Source organism: Vombatus ursinus, unplaced genomic scaffold, assembly GCF_900497805.2.
Source record: "Vombatus ursinus unplaced genomic scaffold, bare-nosed wombat genome assembly UNPS02014932.1, whole genome shotgun sequence".
Classification (NCBI taxonomy): domain Eukaryota; kingdom Metazoa; phylum Chordata; class Mammalia; order Diprotodontia; family Vombatidae; genus Vombatus; species Vombatus ursinus.
The window spans coordinates 11234611-11254748 of NW_020954710.1; the positions used below are offsets into that span (position 1 = coordinate 11234611).

The window sequence follows — 20138 nt, forward strand, 5'->3', positions numbered from 1 at the left end:
ACTCTGGCTCTTGTCTTCCATTCGGCGGACCATTGTGGTTTCCAGTCTGACCTCATGGGAGAGCTCCAGTAGACTGGGCGCTATTCAAGAGCCTTTCTCTATATCTCCAGTGCTTAGCACAGTGCCTGGCCCACAGGAGGAGCTTAATAAATGCTAATTGACTGACTGAGGAGTTGTAAGGAAAGTACTTGTCCTGGGACTGGGCCATTGGACCAGGAGAATGTTCATTGGGAGGGAGGGAGGGAACTTGGGCTAAAGGTAGGACAGACCCTAGAGAAGAAAGGATGCAGGGGACTGTCCCATTTGCCTTAGCCAGTACTGCAATCCTAGAAAATATAGAAGTGTGTGTGTGTGTGTGTATGTCAGAGAGAGAGAGAATGGGGGGGGGGGGAGAAGAAGAAGAGAGAGAAAAAAAAAACATGTGTGTGATAGATACACAGAGAGAATATGTGAGAGAGAGAAAGGGAGAGGAAGAGAGACAGAGAGAATGTGTGTCTGTGTGTCTGTAAGAGAGAGAAACAGAGAATGTGTGTGTGTGTGTGAGAGAGAGAATAAATGTATGTGTGAGAGAGAGAGAAACAGAATGTGTGAGAGAGAGAGAATGTTTGTGTGTGTGTGAGAGAGAATGTGGGGGGGAGAGAAGAAGGAGAGAGAAAGAACAATATGTGTGTGATAGATACAGAGAGAGAGAATATGTGAGAGAGAGAGAGAAAAGAGAAAGGGAGAGGAAGAGAGACAGAGAAAGAATGTGTGTCTATAAGAGAGAGAAACAGAGAATGTGTGTGTGAGAGAGAGAATAAATGTGTATGTGAGAGAAAGAGAAACAGAATATGTGAGAGAGAGAGAATATGTGTGTGTGAGAGAGAACATGTTTGTGTGTGTGTGTGAAAGAGAGAATGTGTGTGTGTGTGAGAGAGAGAGAGAATGTATGTGCGTGTGTGTGTGTGTGTGTGCTTGCTTGTAGCTGAGATGTCTTGGTATATTCATGGCTGTGAAGCAGGGTGCTATCTGTGAGCCTCTCATCAGAGAGGCAGGCACTTCCTACTTCTAAAACCCTCCCCCCTCCTCACCCCAGCCATACTATTTGGGTTGTTTCCTCTGCTGAGCCTATGTCTGCTTGACCGGGAGAAAGGATGGGGTCTTAGTCCGTTGCAGTGCCCCTGCTGATGGCTGACCCTCTCTAAGTCCTTGACCTCAGGAGACAACAGGATCCTTCAGACAAGTGACCCACTGCCAGGTAGACAGGATGTTCCTGGGATGTATTGGGATTTGGAAAATCTGAGCAGATGCCACTTGGAGGCAGAGCCCTCGAGAGCCTCAGTAGGACCCGGTAATTAGAGATGGGATGGACAGCAGCGTAGGCTAGGTTTGGCCCACAGGGCAGCAGGGCGGGGATGAGAGATTGTCTCTACTTATCCCTTCACCCTTTCCCTCACTCTGCCCTTTGGCCGCCTGCTAGAGGTGGGTTCACTCAGTTGGCCAAGAGAGTATTTAAGTACTTAGGGAAAAGGTTCTGGTGAAAGCAGAGAGTGGCCTGGGAGCAGCAGAGTAGAGAGGAGCCCCAGGCTGGCGGCGTCCTGTACGCTGGTGGGCTCTGGGGCTAGATGGAGCGAAGGGGCGCTGGCAGTGTCGAGCTGAGGAGAAAGGATCTTGTGGTCAGGGGCTTCAAGCTGGGTACAGAGAGGGGCTGCCTTGAACGTATCAGACTACAATCAGAGGCTCCAAGCTTAGTGCAGGGGGGCCAGGTGATGTGCCTTGGGCTAGGTGGGGAGGGCACATTTGGGAAATTTAAGTGGGATGGAGAAGATCTGTCAAGGATGTCAGACTAGACAGCAAAGGGTTAGGGGCCAAGGCCGATGTCTTTGGATCGATAGTAAGGGGCACATTTGGGGGCTCTGTGCTCACCTGAGTTTGCAAGATTGAGGGCTGTGACCTCAAAAGTGGGCCCACCTTTGGGATCTCAGTGCAGAGGGGATAGCTGAGGGTGTCAGACTGCACATGAAAGACAGGGTTGGGGCTTCAGGATGAGCATGAGGCAAGTTTAGAGGTTCTGAGGTTGGTACAAACGGGAAAAAATCAGGTTTCAGACTGGGCATAAGGGGCAGGGTTAGGGGATTCTGGGCTTGGTACGAGGGTCAGCTCATAACTTTGTACCAGGCATAGGAGAAATTGGGGGCTTTGAGCTGAGTCAAGGGGGACAGGTGGGGGGTTTCATGCCAAACATGAAGGGCAGGATTGGGGGTTCCAAGCTTTGTGCAAGGGGGAACAGGTCAGAGTTTGAGGGCTGGGCATAGAAGACCTTGGGGGCTTTGAGCTTGGTCAAGGGGGACAGGTTGGAGTTTTCATGTTAAGCATGAAGGGCACGTTTGAGGGTTCCGAGTTTGGTTCAAGGGGGAACGGGTCAGAGTTCTAGGGCTGGGTATAGAAGACGTTGGGGGCTTTAAGCTTGGTCAAGGGAGAGTTTTCATGTATAGCATGAGGAGGAGGTTTGAGGGTTCCAAGCTTTGTGCAAGGGGGAACAGGTCAGAGTTTTGGGGATGAGCACTTGGAGGCTCTGAGCTTGGTGTGAGGGGGAGAGGTGGGAGATTTCAGGCTGGGCATCTCAAGCTGGGTTAAGGGGAGATAGGTCAGAAGATTCAGGCTGAGCACAAAGGAGGGAGGCCCAGGGGACCAGAGGCTGGCTTGAGAAGGTTCCTGGGGGCTGGATCCGGGGCTCCCGGCCAGGACAGAGCACTTACCCTCTCTCCGTCTCCACAGGTCCCTTAGCCTGTGGTCTGTGATGCCTGGCACCAGCCCTCTGTGAGGGGCTCTGCTCTTTGCCCGGGGCCCTCGGGCTCCACTGGAGGATGTCCGTGCTGCCCCCAGCCCTCCGTCCGTTCATCCCCAGCCAGCGCCATTGGGCCCGTGGCCCAGCCCCTGCCCTGCACCATGAAGGATGAAGAGAGGCTACACAATAATGCTGTGGCCTGGCTGGCGTGCGCCGGGGTCTCCCTACTGACCAACGCATGGGGCATCCTGAGCGTCAGTGCCAAGCAGAAGAAATGGAAGCCGCTGGAGTTCCTGCTGTGCACGCTGGCCGGCACCCACATGCTCAACATTGCCATCCCCATCACGATGTACGCGGTGGTCCAACTCCGGCGTCAGCATTCTGACTACGAGTGGAATGAGGGGCTCTGCAAAGTGTTTGTGTCCACTTTCTACACCCTCACCCTGGTCACCTGCTTCTCAGTCACTTCTCTGTCCTACCATCGCATGTGGATGGTCCGATGGCCGGTCAACTACCGGTGAGTCTGGGTGTGGGGTGGGGTGCCTTGTGAAGGGGACGTGGGGCCATGGATTTAAGGTGGCAAGAGACCTCAGAGGCTGTCTACTCCAATCCTTTCATTTTACAGGTCAGGAAACTGAGGCCCCTGGAGATTAAGTGGCTCGTCCTAGGTTAGAGGTGGGCTGTGAACCCCGGCCTTCCTGGCACTCTAGTTCAGCACTGTTCCGTGTCATCTCTCTCCATATAGAATCATAGATTGTTAGAACTAGAAGGATCCTTTTCCCCATCTGGCATCTTACAGAAGAGGATACTGAGGCACAGAGATGGGGAGTGACTTAATCCAATGTCAGGCAGCTCATTACTGACAGATTCAGGACAAAAGCCCAGGGAAGGCTCCTGACTTCCATGTAGGTGTATGCACACGTGTAGGGGTGAGTGGGGGAGTATGCAGTACCCAGCAGGCCTTGGAGAATTGAAGGATCATAGCATCCCAGATGTAGGGCTGGGAGAGACCTCCGAGGCCGTCTGGTACGACCCACTCATTTTACAGATGAGGAAACTGAGGCTCTGGAGGCTAAGGGATTTGCCCAAGGTCACAGGGGTAGGCAGCTAAGGTGGGATTTGAACTCAGGTCCCCCAGCTCCAGAGCCCATGCTTTGTCCACAATATGCATCTCTCTCAGTTGCATAGACGGGGATTGTAGATGTGGAAATAGGCCATCAGACAGAGCTGGTTTTACTGATTGCTGTTTTTTCTCCTTTTTTCAAATCTTTGTCCAGGAGAGGGCTCACTAGAAGGTGGGGAAGGGAGGTCACTGGTCTGAAGGGAGGGAAATACATATGGGAAATTAATGTTTGGCAAACAAAAGACATGAGTTAAAAAAAAAAACAACTTTATAGGATTCAAGTCTCCCCACAATGTATGTGCACCTCTGGACAAATCACTTCCTCCGAGACGCCTTGTCTACAAAACGATAATGATATTTGAACTACCTATCACGAATCATGAGTATTGGAAAGAAAGTGATTTGTAGACTAGAAAACAATCTATCCTTATGATATGTTAGACTTGGAGTCAGGAAGACCTGAGTTCAAATCCAGCCTCAGATGCTTACTAGCTGTGTGATCTTGGGCACGTCACTTTATGTCTGTTTGCCTCATTTTTCTCATCTGTAAAATAGGGATAATAATAGCACCTACCTCCCAAGGTCGTTGTGAGAATAAAGTGAGATAACATGTATAAAATGTTATGTAAATGTTAAAATGGTATATATGCTATTATTATTATTGTTATTGTTGTTATTATTATTATTATTATTATCATTACCACCTCAAAATGAGACTAAATTGCAGATACTTTGGACACTCCCTCTCTCCCCTGTGGAGTCTGGATCCTTTATACAATGAGGGCCTCACACAATGAGTGACTCAGGGCTGGGTGGAGGACTGAAGCTTTCTTAATGAGGCCCCATGGTATTAGCTCCAGGCCTAGGAAGAAATCAGAGGATCTGTTAGGGCGGGGGAGAGGAGGCAGGGGGATGGTAAAGAGGATGTTGCATGCATTCCCCTTCTATTCCCCAGACTGACCACATGCTGGTCATGAGGCTAGTTAGAGAGAGGTGCAGTTTCAGACTATTGAAAACAGACATGGCTAAGTTAGGATCTAGGCTAGGTTGGTACCAAGGACACTGGACTCCAAAGAGCTTAAAAACTAGCAGAAAAACCACAGTAGTGGAGTTTAAGAATTCAGATTCTGCCTTATTAGCTCTGTGACCCTAGACAAGCCATTTAACCATGCCTCAGTTTCTCCAGTTGTAAAATATGGGATTTCAGAGGGGAAGATTGGAGGGACGTTAGACTCACTGACCTCAAAGGTCCCTTAGAGACCTAAATTGATGACCCTATGAACAGTTGCAAAAGCCAGGGGACAAGATAGAGTTTGTCTGTCTCAACCTGTCTGCCTCAGTCTTTGATTTCGACAACTTAAATTCCCCCCACCCAATCCATTTAAATCCAACACTCTGGAGATATAGACAAAACAAGACACTGCTGTCCTGTGCTGATTTCTTGGCTTCTGGAGCCAGCCCCCCATGCCCACTCCTGACTCAGCCCCACCATTAAGGCCCAGGCCCTGGGTGAAAGTGGAGACTTCCCAGGCCTCTTTAGGCATCTGACCTATCCCCCCCAAGTCAGGGCTGTGAGGAGGAGGCCCCAGCTTAGTCACAGATCACAGGGGATCCTGATGAGGCCCAAGGGGTCCTGAAGTCCCTACGCAGAACAGTGAAATGGATCGCCATCCCAGCTGGGTGCCACCCTCTAGCCCGCCGGGCTGTGGTCCCCAAGCCGCCAGGGAGCAGCTGGGGCTGCTAGATTGTCTGTCTTCTGAATACAAATAAAGAGGCTTGTGCTGAGGGGCAGAGAGACCTGTTCTGGTGGAGGTCCTTGGCCATACCCCACTTTCCTCCTTAAACTCACGCCCCCTTTACTGGGCACAGCTTAAGAGAACAACAGATCTTCACGGGGATGGTTTCTGCCCTTAACCTAATGGCTTCAGCCCTTTAACTGATGGCCATCATCTTCATTAGATACTCTTGGCACATTCTCAAAAAAAAAGTTTAAATATAACCTAGTGATAAGTTGTTCTTGTGTTTACTCTTACCCCCAGAACTAATTTGAGAGGCTCTTAATCCTTTTATTCTGTGCTAACCACCGCTAATGAAGAGAGTTAAGTTAACAAACCAGGCCCAGTTGACTAATTTACTGATGGGTGGTGAACATTAGCTGTATACGATGAGAGCTCTGACCTACATAGGGAAACATCTGCACTGTCTGGGAGCCAGTAACTGGTATCTGTGTGCCTGCCCCTTGCTAGCTCCATTGACAACCCTAGAAGGCAGAGAGGGACCCAGGCTCCCCCAGCCCAGCCCCAGGCAGGAGGTAGGGAGGGTGAGAGGGGCCACTCCTTCCCTCCTCTGGTTTTGAGGGGAGCAGGGGCCAACCTCTTGTTCCGTACTTTGATGAGACAGAAAAAAATCCATTTGAAACAGAGCCAGTCACTGTCAGAAGGCTGAAGGAGCTTGGGAGAATCTTTTGGAGCAGGAGATGTGACAAGGGAGCCTTCCTTTCAGACCTAGAGTGGGGTCAGAGGGAAAGGAAGGAGGGAGGTGGCTTCTTCTTGGGGTACTGGGCCTTTATCTTGCCGGGTGAGGAGACGGGCATCTCCCAGGTTCTGTCAAACAGAGGAGAGCGCAGACATTTTATCCCACTCCCAAGAAAGAAGAGGTTGGGTAGAGACCTAGCCACCTTTAATGCCAGGAATACTGTTCATGGTGAACAATGGGGCATCCAGATGAGAATAAGGCGGTGATTTGATGGAAAAGCTGTTGCAGCAGAGGACCTCAGTTCTCCTTCCAATGCTGCCATTGTATAAGCCTTGGGCAAGTTGTCCTCTCAGACACTTCATAGCTATATCACCACGGGCAAATCACTTTACCTCTGGGAGCCTCAGTTTCCTCATCTCTAAAATGGAGATAATGGTAGTCCTGCTTCCTATTTCACATGATTGGGAATAGTCAAATCTGTAAACATTAACCCCCTATATAAACGTGATCTACGTGATCTAGTTCCTGCGCTAATATTCTTTTTTATTTTTGTTCTCTAATAGTATTTTATTTTTTTCCAATTATATGTAAAGACAGTTTTTTAGCTTTCATTTTCACAAGATTTTGAGTTTCAGATTTTTCCCCCTCCCCTCTTCCGAAAATAGTAAGCAATTTGCTGTAGGTTATATATGCTGCACTAATATTCTTGAATCTCACCAGCGAGGTGCTGGTGTGGACATGGCTATGAATAAATTACAGAGGCCTGAGGTTCATTGACAGGACTCATTCAACTCCTCTCATTTTACAGAGGAGGAAACTGAGGCACAGGAAGATCGTGTGATCCATAGCTCTAGTCCTGGGACACTCTCCAAAGACATCTAGTCTGACCTCCTGATTTTACAGAAGAGGAAACTGAGGCAAAAAGAGGATCCTAGTATCATTGCTTTAGATCTGAAGCCATTGAGTTCATTCCCCTTTTTACAGAGAAAAAAACTGAGGCCTAGAGAGACTGTGACTTGCCCAAGGTCACACAGATAGTAAATAGCAGAAGCAAGATTTGAACCCAGGACCTCTAACTCCAGACCTCTTTCCACAGCACTTACAGCTTCTCAAGGATCAGAAAGGGACTGTGAATTTTAAAAAATTGTCTTAGATGTCCTCCGATGTTAGAGATTGAAGGGAGGACATTTTTAAACTCCACCCACTCTTGCGGCCTGGGGCTGAAGACTTAGGCCTGAGTGAAGGTGGGAAAGAGTCAGGGCTTGGGGACAGACTCCCTAGGGGCTGGGCGCGTCTGTCCCCTCTCCCCATTGCTCACTGGAGACCCGGTGAGTGAACAGCTGCACACTCTCCCTGGCAGGCTGAGCAACACCAAGAAGCAGGCAGTGCACACGGTGATGGGCATATGGATGGTGTCCTTCATCCTGTCCACCCTCCCTGCCGTGGGCTGGCACGACACCACCGAGCGCTTCTACGCCCACGACTGCCGCTTCATCGTCACCGAGATCGGGCTGGGCTTTGGGGTGTGTTTCCTGCTGCTCATCGGAGGCAGCGTGGCCATGGGGGTGGTCTGCACCGCCATCACCCTTTTCCAGACCCTCTCCCTCCAGACCGGCCACAATCTGGACCGTAACAAGTTCAACGTTCCGACCATCGTGGTGGAGGATGCTCAGGGCAAGCGCCGCTCTTCCATCGATGGCTCAGAGCCCATCAAGACCTCACTGCAGATCACGTACCTGGTGGCTGGCATCGTCTTCATCTATGATTGCCTTATGGGCGTCCCTGTGCTGGTGAGCTGGGGTCTGGAGGAAGGAGGGTGGGGCTGCCATCTCCATCCCTTTGAGATGTGGAGGCCGCTGGGGTGGTCCTTGGAACTATAGCTCTGAATCTTTACCCTCTAGGCCAGGGGTTCTTAGCCATTTGTTGATCATGACCCCCTTGGGCAGATTGGTAAAGCCAATTGGCCCCATCTCAGAAGCATGCATAGAACAAAATTCAGGGTGCCTCAAAAGTCTTATGAAATCTCAAGATTGCCCTGAGACTTTTGGGACACCTGGTAGATTGGTTTACAAAGGAAACCAATTATATTGAAATACAATTATCAAAATATTTTTAAAAGAAAACGGGCTTGTGGACAGTTAGTGACTTCACGGGTCCCTGCAGTATTAATAATAACTCACATTTATGAACCATGTTAAAGATCGTAGAATTTTAAAGTTAGAAAGGACCTTCAAAGTCATCTCATCCAACCCTTCATTTTATAGAGGAGGAAACAGGCCCAGAGAGGTTAAGTGACTTATGTGGGTCACACAGGCATCACAGATTTAGAGCTAAAAGGGACCTTATGGGCTATCTGATTGAACCCTCTCATTTTTAGATGAGGAAACTGAGTCCTAGGGAGGTTAAGTGACTTACCCAAGGTGGCAGATTTAGAAGGGGAAGGGAATTAGGGCTGGCACCAAATGACGTCTAAGATCCGTCCTGAGTCTGGGATGCTCTGGTCCTCCCCAGTGGCCAGAGGAAAGACTAGGTGCCTAGCAACCCAAGGGAGACAGAGCTAGGCATATGAAGGATCCCTGGAGAAAAAGGGAAGAGACTGAGTTGAGTTTTATTTTAAAGGTGTTGAGGAGAGCAGATTCCCAGAGAAAATGACACATTTAACATGACACAGCTCATCGCTAATGGTTCCAGTTGGAGATTCATCTCCAGTAAAGAGATGAAAAGCTCTTACCCATCAAGGGGAAGGGATGGGCCAACAGACCTCACTCTGATTCAGGAGACAGTGTCCCCTTCTCCCTTCCACTCCCTGGGCAAGGTCCAGGAATGAGCTGGCTCACAGCCTTGGGATAAAAGGAGCTGGGTCAGGGTACCATGGTGTGAAAAGCACATGACTGCAGAAGTTTGCCTCTGTCTGTCTGCCTTCTCCTAGGGCCTCAGTCAGTCTCTCTATCAGCCTGGCAGCCCAGTCCTGGCCTCTGACCCCTGCATTGACCGAGCAGCAGGGAAGTGTTGGAGTAGGTCTGGATGAGCTGATTTTAGCTCCTGTCATCTTGAGTTAATCAGTGGTAACAGCTCCAGGGAAAGTAAATTACGCACACACAAAAAGTGCAGAACTTAGGTTTGTAGTTATAAAGGGCCTCAGAAGCCATTTAGTCCAATCCCTTCATTTTACAGAAGATGAAACTGAGGCCTGGAGAGGTTAAGTGACTTGTGTGGGTCATGCAGGGCTAAAAGAGACCTGGTAGGCTATTTAGTTGGACCCCCTCATTTTTGTATCATGGCCCCCATGGGCAGTCTGATGAAGCCTATACCCCCCTTCCCAGAATAGGTTTTTAAAATGCCCAAAATAAAATACAGAGGATTACAGAGGAAACCAATGATATTGAAATATGGGTCTGAAAATACTGAGAAACTAAATTCAGCGGTCTACTGAAATCTATCAACAGGCCCACTGGGGATTCATAAATCCCTGGTTTTAGATTGGCCCTCCTAGCAGATCTTGACTTAAGGAACTAGGAAGGTCAAGTGGACTCAGTCCCCCACATCTTTTCCGTGTCATTTTTAGAAGGGGGGGATGAGTACAAGGGTCTGCTGCAGGGGCCCATCTGGAGACTGTCCGAAGTATTGAATTTAGGATAGAGCTCTCCCAATGACAGTGGTTCAGAATCCCTAGCCCTCTTCACGTCTGCTGTCAATCCCCTCTCAGCATAAGGTGCTGGGCTGGCTGATATACGGAGACAAACCCAATCCCTGCCATTGAAGAACTAGTCTGACCTTACATGGGACCTTCCAGTCTTTCTTATTAAAGTAGAATCTCCTTGAAAATAGGGATTCTTTCATTCTTTGTATTTGCGTCCTCAACACTTAGCACGGTGCCTGGTGTGTGTTGTTGATTCAGTCGCTCAGAGGTGTCCTGTTCTTTGTGACACAATTTACCGTAGCATGCCATGCACTTCCATCCTCTCCCGTCTCCCAAAGTCTGTCCAAGCTCATAACCTAACACAGAGTAGGTGCTAAATCAATGCTTGTTGACTTTTCAAATCCATGATAATCATATCCATTGTGACCTCCAGCGCTAAATCCAGTGTGAGCCTCAGTCTTAACCAGTGTAAGGTCAGAGAGCTAAGAAAGTCCCCAGCCCCACTGGGTTCTGATAGAACTAATATTAGAAATGGGCCTGAATGTCTGACACAGAACTGTACTAGTGGGCTAGAATGAGGCGAAGATGGGAAGCCAGGGAAGAAGAAGGACCCTGGGAGGAAAGCATATAGGGAGGCAGGAAAAAAAAGAATCAGAGCTTTTAAAAATTTAAGTTTATAGGTTTTAAGAAGTAGGACCCATCTTTTGTTATAAGGGATGTCTCTCTGGGAAGAAAGAGGGAAGGAAAGAAGCATTTATTAAGCAGGCACTGTGCTAAACATTTTACAAATATTATCACATTTAATTCTCACAAAACTCCTGGGAGGTAGGTACTGTTATTATCCCCATTTTATAGTTGAAGAAACTGAGGCAAACAGAGGTGAAGTGATTTGTGCAGGGTCATACAGCTAGTAAATATCTGAGGCTGGATTTGAACTCAGGTTTTCCTGACTCTACCCACTGGGCAGTCTAACTGCCTCTAAAGGAAGGAAAAGGAAGAGGGATACAGGGGGAAATCTAGATGATGTAAAAATAAAAGATACCAATAAGTTTTTATTTTAAAAAAGATAAAGACCTCTGGCAGTCAGAATTTGGCCAACTGATAGCTGTGGGTCAGTGACTGGGGGAGATAATGTGTTTAGGAGAAAGCATAGAGCTGGGAATTCTAGTCCTAGCTCTGCCATGAAGCTGCCTATGTGTTCCTGAGCAAAGGTCACCTGTCTGGGTCTTGGTTTCCCCATGGATGAAATGAGGCTAATGCAGCCTGGTGCTCAGAGTTGTTGTGAGATAATGGATATAGTTTGAAAAAGGTCAGGCACTGACCTCAGAAACTCCACAGAATCTGCTCATTTGTATGGGTATTCCTTCTACCAATGCAGATCACTGCCCATCCAAACCTTGCCCATCTTGTGAGATTCTTGATCCATGTCCTCCCATAGATTTCCTGTAGGATCCTTCCCCACGCAAACATACCAGGACCTTCTTTGCTTTCTCTTGATATCACAAGGGCACCATGGGCATCCATCAGTTCCAATGTCACTTTCTCTGTGATCAGGCCATCTTCTTTTCCATCATGTGTTTCTTTGATGCCATCCATCATGCTGGTTTCCCTTCATGAGTCCTTATTCATCTGTTGTAGACTGCCTCCATTCATTAATCAATCAGTCAATTTATAAGCATTTATTAAACACCTCCCACATGCTAGCCACTGTGCAAGGCACAGGGGATCTAAAGAAAAAACAAAGGTAGTTTCTGCCCTCGAGGGGCTTACATTCTAATAAATGAGACAACATGTAAATACACAGGTCCATACCAGTTACCTACTGAGTAGTCAACCAATCCACAAGGGTTTATGAGGTGCCTACTTTGTGCCAGGCACGAGGGATAAAAACACAAAGAATGAAATACCCTCCCACTCTGAGGAGCTTCCATGCTCTTGGGGGAAGGAGTCCTCATAAAGAATAAATATAATCAAAAGGAAAACAAGGAGGTTGGGGCAGCTAGGTGATGCAGTGGATAGAATGCTGGGTCTGGAGTCAGGAAGATTCAAATGCAGCTTCAGACACTTACTAGTTGTGTGACCCTGGACAAGTTACTTAACCCTGTTTGCCTCAGTTTCCTCATCTGTAAAATGAGCTGGAGAAGGAAATGGCAAACTGCTCTAGTATTTCTGCCAAGAAAACCCCAAATGGAGTCACGGAGACTCAGACATGACTGAAACGACTCAACAGCAACACAAGAAAGTTATAAAAGGTAGTCAGGAAGAGAGGCCTTATCAGGTGAAGTCCATTCCAAGCATAGGGAGTGCACTATATTCCATTGCAAAGGAATGGAGGTGGAAGACAGAGCGCCATGTTGGTAGAAAGTTGATTGTCGTGCATCATTCTCGAAGAGAACCAAAATGAAGTCATAAGGCGTAGTGTGTCCAACTGGCTGATCGGATCACTATGAGCTTGGAAGGCTCTACTGCAGGTTGGGCACAAATAGTCCATATGAACATTTGGAGTGGAGATGGCTCTGAATTTGCACATCTCGAATTTCTTTGGAGTGGTAGAAAGTAGTCATAGAAGGAGAGGCTCAAGTATCTGGTGGGGAGGACCAGGAAAGGCCTCCTGCAGAAGGCAGATCTTGGGCTGAGTCTTGAAGAAAGCCAGAATTTCTAAGAGGTGGAGGTGAAAAAGGGTAGACCGTTCCAGGTACAGAGGAGGCGGCCCATGCCAAGGCATGGAGAAGGGGGAGAGCGTCTCCATGCATCCACCACACGCCTCTCCATTGCTCTCGAGGCAATAATCACTTTGTGTTCTTGGGAAATCGTGACATTCTATGACTCAGAGACATAAAGCCAGATGGGTAGAGTATTGGCATTAGAAAGATGGACCATTGTTTCATACCGTGAAGTTTGGGGTCAGGAAAAGAACTTTGCAGATTCCCAAAGGCAATCCATCTGGATACTGTTAGCATTTGAGTGCCCGGCTGACTGATGGGGAAAAGGAAGCAAGCTTTCTGTCTGCCTTGGACCCAGGGATTGATGTGGCCTCCCCTGCTTTTCACCCTTCTCCCTCCCAATGGGGGACTCTCTCTTGAGAAATCAGGCCCCGCATCAAGTCGACTACGGAGAGTCATTCTTTGTTCTAGTCAGCAGAAAAGCAACCCAGGCTCCCCTTGTCTATAGGCAGGGCTTACCCTGTGCACAGTCAAGATACCTAGCTCCCAAAAGCTCCAAGAAATGGGGAGCAAAAAAAATAATAATAATAATAAAAATTAAAAAAACAAAAATAAAAAAACAAAGAAATGGGGAGCAGCCACTACTGGGATCCACCAGCCTCTGGGACCCTGGGCCAGCTTTGTTCCTAGGGGCTCCCCAGTGCAAATGTCACGTATGCCTCTGAATGATCAGTAAATCAATGGCCGAATGTTCATTCAGGCCCGGTTTATTCATGTACTCAGCCCAGTTCTCTTGGCTATACATCAAGTGATACACATGAATAATTAGAAAAATTTAAATGACAATAGAAGCTTAATGAGAGATTTGGTTATTGTTGTTATGTCTAACTCTTCCTGACCCCATCTGAGGTTTTCTTGGCAAAGATACTGGAGTGGTTTGCCATTTCCTTCTGCAGTTCATTTTACAGATGAAGAAACTGAGGCAAACAGAGTAACGTGACATACCCAGAGTCACACAGCTAGTAAGTGTCTGCAGCTGGATTTGAACTCAAGAAGATGAGTCTTCCCGATTCTAGGCCTGACACTCTGTGCGCTGTGGCGCCACCGAGCTTCCTGTTATGAGAGATAGGCACATAGATTTAGAAGAGACCTTAGAATTCATTGAGTCAAGCCCCTCATTTTACAGAGGAGGCAGCTGAAGCCCAGAGAATGGAAATGATTTGCCCAAGGTCACACAGGTAGATAGTAGAAGAGCTGGGATTTGAACCCAGGTCCTTAAACTCAAAAACCAGCACTCTTTCTGCTGAAGCATGATGCCTCTGACCTATGGGTACTTGTGATTAGCCTCTAAATGAATCTTACAGTTAAGTGGAATGAATGGGAAAGAAGCCTTATGTAGAGAAAATAGCGCAAGATTTGGAGTCAGAAGGCCTGGGTTCAAATTTCAGCTCTGTGCAAGGTCTTAGTTTCCATCTTGTCTCCCTCACTAGACTGGGAGCTCCTTGAGGGCAGAGACTGTCTTTTTATCTTTCTTTATATCCCCAGTGTTTAGTATAGTGCCAGGCACATAGTAGGTGCTTAATAAGTGCTTGTTGATTGACTGACTCCTCTCTAAAATGAGGGATTGGAGCAGATCCCTCTAGCTAAGACTCTTCTAGCTCTAAAATTCAGTTATTTTGCTCACAAGGCAGCTGCAGGGAACCCCAGGCCCAGGTTCTTTGCTGAAAGAGAGGAGACCTAGACCATAGAGTCTATTAACGACCTAATGGCCCCTTCGGGTAATATCCCAAGGGTATCGAGAAGAGAGGAGCTTGGTTCTGCCTCTTAAAACTTAGGTGTGACCTTGGGCAGATCACTGAACATCTCTGTCATGGGATATGTCAATATCAGTATCATCAATCATCTAAGCATTAGTGTCTTCATCTCTAAAATGAAAGGGATGGGACCAGATGATCTCTAAGGACTCTTGAAGCCCTCAATCCCATAATTCTAGAAGGAATACAGAAGTTTGCTTGGGGAGAGTTCACCGTGGGCTTGTACCCCTTATGTTACCTTTTTCCCAAAGATCTCAAAGCACAGTCACTTCTGTGGTCTCATCTTGGGTAGGGAAGAAGGGAAAGTGGACAAGCTTTGTTAAGCACCTACTGTGTGCCATGCACTATGTGAAGTGTTTTATGAATATTATCTCATTTGATAGAAAAGGACAAGAATTATCATCCCCTTCCCCCTTTCTTTTTTTCTTTTTTTAATGAGGAGCAGCTAGGTGGTTCAGTGGATAGAATGCCAGGCCTGGAGTCAGGAAGTCTGGAGTTAAAAACTGGCCTCAGATATTTGTGACCCTGAACAAGTCACTTAACTCTGTTTACCTTAGTTTCTTTATCTGTAAAATGAACTGGAGAAAGATACTCCAGGGTCTTTGCCAAGAAAATCCCAAATGAGGTCATAAAAGAGTTGGATACGACTGAAAAATGACTCAACTCGAGTTTTTTTAGATGGGAAAATGGGCCCAGAGCATTCAAAAGACTTGTCTGGCATCACACAGTGAAGTGAGGCTCAAAGACTCAAATCCTGGTCTCTGAACTGAGCTCCTTTGCGGAACTCTGGGGATGAGGGAAGAGAGCAGCCAACAAGTATTGATTAAACAACTACTGTATACCAACCAGTGTGTTAGGCGCTGGTCAATAAACATTAATTAAGCACCTCCTGTGTGCCAGCCACTGGGCTAAGTGCTGGGAATACAAAGAAAAGTAAAAGACAGCCCCTGCCCTTGAGGAGCTTACAGTCAAACGAAGGAGACAACATGCAAAGAACTGTGGACAAGCAAGCTATAGATGGAATATTTTGTATAGGCATTGGAAATCTGAAGACAAAGATAAAATATACCCTGCTCTTCAAGAGCTTCCATTCTATTGTGGATTTATACACATAAAAGTAAATATGAAATAAATTTAGGGTGCCTGGGGATCTCCAGAGGGGAAATATAAAAAAGTTGTATGTGTATGTGTGTTTATATATATATATATATGTATCTATTTACATATATATGTATGAAATGTGCAAAAAATTTGTCTATTTTTTGAAATGCACAAAAAGTATTTTGTTTATTTTTGAAATGAATGAAAAAAGATCTACTTTTTTTGAAATATACAAAAGTATATATTGAAATGTATGAAATATTTTTATATATTTTTAAGTATACAAAAATATTTTGTATATTTTTGAAATATTAAAAATATGTTATCTGTTTTTTAATATATGAAAAATATGTTGCCTATTTTTTAAATACATGAAAAATATTTTATCCATTTTTGAAGTGTATGAAAAAATATTTTGAATATTTTTGGAATATATGAACAATGTTTTGTCAATTTTTAAAAATATACCAGAAAATCCTCACACACACCCCCACCCCATCCCACTTCAGAAAAGATGCTATTTTCTCATTTGTTTGGAGTGCTAGCAGCCTCAGGATCAGCAAAGTCCTGGTGGAGAAGGTGGTACCAGATTGCATTTCGAAGGGAGCTGAGGTTCTAAGGGGCAGAAGAGGGGAGGGAGGGAAGGCCTCTGAGCTGTGCAGACATGGAGGCTAGAGATGGGACTTCGTGTGTAAGAAACAGTATGCAGGCCATTTTGGCGCGATTGAAGATCGTGTACAGTAAAGCCTAGAAAGGCGGGTTGGAGCCCCAATGTGAAAAGAGGAGTTTGTATATTTTTTTCCCTAGAGGCAGTTGGGAGCCACTCGAGTTTCTTGAGCAGAGCAGTGACCCCCTCAGAACTGTGCTTTTGCAATATCTCTTTGGTGGTTCTGCAGGCCAGGCCACTGAAGGTTTCTCTTGTGTCATCACACAGGTGGTGAGCTTCACCAGCCTCAAGTCGGACACCTCCTACACCTGGATGGCTCTGTGCATGCTCTGGTGCTCAGTGGTGCAGTCCCTCCTGCTGCCCCTCTTCCTGTGGGCCTGTGACCGCTATCGGGCTGACATCAAGGCTGTCTGGGAAAAGTGTGTGGCGCTCATGTCCAATGACGAAACAGATGAGGGTGAGTGCTGGGGCTCCAGGGAGTCTGGGAGACTGGGGTCAGCAGGGGGCCCTGGGAGTCATGCAGGGGGATCAGAGGTCACAGAACCAGAGCTGGAAGGGACTGCAGAGGCTGTCTCAGTCATTTTACAGATGGGGAAACTGAGGCCCAGAGAGAAGTGACTTGGAATCCTGCATCCAGGGCTAGAAAAGACCTCAGAAGCTGTCTAAGCCAACTCCTGCATTTAACATGTAGGGAAACTGAGGCAGCTTGGGGAGATTAGGTGACTTGCCCAAGGTCACACAGATCACAGGTGTCAGGTAGGATTTGAACCCAGGCCCTCCGAGTCTAGCACCACTGCCTTTTCCATCAGATCTCCCTACTCCTAGTAAATCACCTCCAAACGGTCCCAGAATCCCTCCAACTCAAGGACGTTGAGCAGAAATGTCTCCCCCTCCACAATTTCACCCCCACTAGAAGTTCGCGAATGACTGGATGACCACTGACTGGGGCTGCTGTAGAGGAGACTCCTGGGTAGGTATATGGTGGATGAAATAGCCACAGATTCTTTGTGTAATAATCAGCCTCAAACACCCTCCAGGCTTCCCTTGGATGACCAGAGGGAGCCTTTCATTGGCCAGGTCTTTTTAGGTCCTCAGTCAATTTGATGAAAACATTCATTTGGGTACCCTTCCACCCCACCCCGCACTAGCTCCCTGTTACTGAGCTCAGTCAGGGAATGGGATTCTGGTTAATGAAATCTTCTGGTCAATGGAGGGTTCCCATGGCGACCAAACACAGCTCACCAATTCTAACCTAGATTTTCAGATCCACGCAATGCTGGAAGAGTGCCTTCATAATCTAGCCCCTATCTGATGATTCAGAAGGTGCTCTTAAGCCTTAAGTTAAATGCACTGGTTTATTGGAGCATTCTGCTCTTAGAAGAAAGGCATTCATTCAGCAAACATTCCCTCAGGCAATATTTATCGAGTCTTACTTTGTGCTAAGCACTGGAGATACAGAAACAAAAATTAAATATCCCTTGCCCTCAAGAGGCTTACATTCTGTTGAAGGGAAGCAACAGCATGAATAAATAAATACAAATTGTGAACCAAATAAATACTGAGTAATGGGGGAGGGAGGTAGCTGGGGGGAATCAGAAAAGGTCTCGCATAGATTCCCCCTTGTCAGAATTATGTTTTAAATGTACAAAATAAAATACAGAGGATTACAAAGGAAACCAATGATATTGACATACAGGTCTCAAAATCAGGAAAAACCAAATTCAGTGGTCCACTGAAGTCTTGTCACCTGACCTGAGCACCTACTGTGTGCCAGGCACTGTCCTAGGAATGCAAAGATAGAAATTAATAATAATAACTAGGGTTTTTTTATAGGTCTCTAAGATTTGCAAGGTGCTTTGCCTGTTATTTCATTTGACCCTCCTAAAACCCCTGGGAGGTAGATGACATTATTATCCCCATTTTTCAAATGAGGAGGCAAACATAGGTTAAGTGACGTGTTCAGGGTCACATAGCTAGTAGGTGTCTGAGGCAGGATTTGAACTCAGGTCTTCCTGACCCCAAGTTCCCAACTTTATGCACTGTATCACCTAGCTGCCTAAATGATGCTATACCTGCCCTCCTGTAGCTTGCATTCTACTGGGCTCAGCCAGGGAAATGCCTTACTTTGCCTTCAATTCTCCTTACACTAATTCTTCTAAGCTCCCAGGGCTCACTCTTCCCAGTCCTGGTAGTGATCCCTGGGGTTTCTTTCTGCCTCCTTTCCGTGACAGGATCCCAGCTCCCCACTCTCCATTCCCACGTAAATCTAGCACTTATATCTTGTGCCTCTACAGACCGAGGAGGTCTCTCGAGTTGAGTCAGTCCACCGTTCCTATGGTAAAAGGCCCTTCCTAGTTTGGGGAACGGGGGCGGCCAGGTATGACTTTCCAGAACCCCAGGGTCATCCTCTGTCTGTAAGGTCTCTGGCTCAGCTCTTAGCCTCTGCCTCTCGCAGAGACCAGCCTGGATGGCGGCCTCCACACGGACCTGATGTATGAGCGGCCCTTTGACTACAGCTGCAGGGGTGACTTCCTTGCCCTGGACCACATTGCCAAGTATGACTTCTCTGCCTTGGAAAGGGGGATCCCTCAGCTGTATCCTCTGCAGCCCATCCAGGAGGACAAGATGCAGTATCTTCAGGTAACAGGAGTGGGGGAAGGAAGAAAGGAAGGAAGGAAAGAAGAAGAGGGAGGAAGGAAGGAAGGAAAGAAGGGAGGGAGGGAGGGAGGAAGGGGCTTACACTGCTCATTGAGGCCTGGACTGCTGGAACCGCTGTCCCCCAGGGACTATCTCCCATCTCTGAACACTATGCCCTTCTCCAAAGTTATTTCCATACGCATTTCATGTTCCAGGAAGACAGGTAACATCCTTCCCTAGAATTGGAAACAGGCTCAGAGACCCTGTATATTCTCTCATGTCACACAGCACTAGAATCCTGGTCTTCGTCTCCCCATCTTAGCTAATTCTATTTCCCCCTAGATCAGGCAGTCTTAACCTGGGGTCCATGAATCTGGTTGTTTAAAAAAAACATATTTTGATAACTATTTCAGTTTAATAGATTTCCTTTGTAATCCTATGTATTTTATTTTATGCATTTAAAAACATGATTCCAAGAAGGGGTCATCCAAAAGTCACACCAGAATGCCAAAGGGGCTCCTGGTACAAGGGAGTAATTGTTTTTGTAGCACCTACTATGTGCTGAGCTCTATGCTAAGTTCTTTTTCTTTTATGTTATCTCATTTGATTCTCACAGCCACCCTGTGAAGTAGGTACTATTATTATCCACATATTACAGTTGAGAAAATTGAGGCCCGTAGGTTAAGTGACTTGTCCATGGTCATACAATTATTAAGAGTCTGAGGCTGAATTTGAACTCAGGTCTTTCTGACTCCTGGCCCAGTGCTATCCATTGCACCACTGGCTGCCTGTAAAAAAAAAAAAAAAAGGTTAAGAACTTCTACGATAGATGGATGGATAGGTAGATGGGTGGATGGATGGATTATAGGTAGAGATAGATGGATGGATAAGGGAGATATCAATAGATATGAATGGATAGATTAGATAGAGAGATGGATGAATGGATGGATAGATGAATAGATGGATTAGAGAGAGAGATGGATTAGAGAGATATCAATAGAAATGGATAGATTAGATAGAGAGATGGATGAATGGATGGATGGATGAATAGATGGATTAGAGAGAGATGGATTAGAGAGATATCAATAGAAATGACTGGATAGATTAGATAGAGAGATGGATGAATGGATGGATGGATGAAGAGATGGATTAGAGAGAGATGGATTAGAGAGATATCAATAGAAATGGATGGATAGATTAGATAGAGAGATGGATGAATGGATAGATGGATGAATAGATGGATTAGAGAGA

General features: G+C 46.6%; 1 protein-coding gene across 1 annotated transcript in view; it reads left to right on the forward strand.

Annotated features, from left to right (window-relative positions):
- Positions 1 to 2794: 2794 nt before the first annotated feature.
- GPR153 (G protein-coupled receptor 153) overlaps positions 2795 to 20138 on the forward strand; it is a 20745-nt gene continuing 3401 nt past the window's right edge. Inside the window, exons 1-4 of the mRNA XM_027844008.1 lie at positions 2795 to 3284; positions 7726 to 8155; positions 16518 to 16707; positions 18706 to 18890. Of these exons, the coding sequence (XP_027699809.1) occupies positions 2929 to 3284; positions 7726 to 8155; positions 16518 to 16707; positions 18706 to 18890 (1161 nt within the window). The 5' untranslated portion in view covers positions 2795 to 2928. The remainder of the gene's footprint in view (positions 3285 to 7725; positions 8156 to 16517; positions 16708 to 18705; positions 18891 to 20138) is intronic.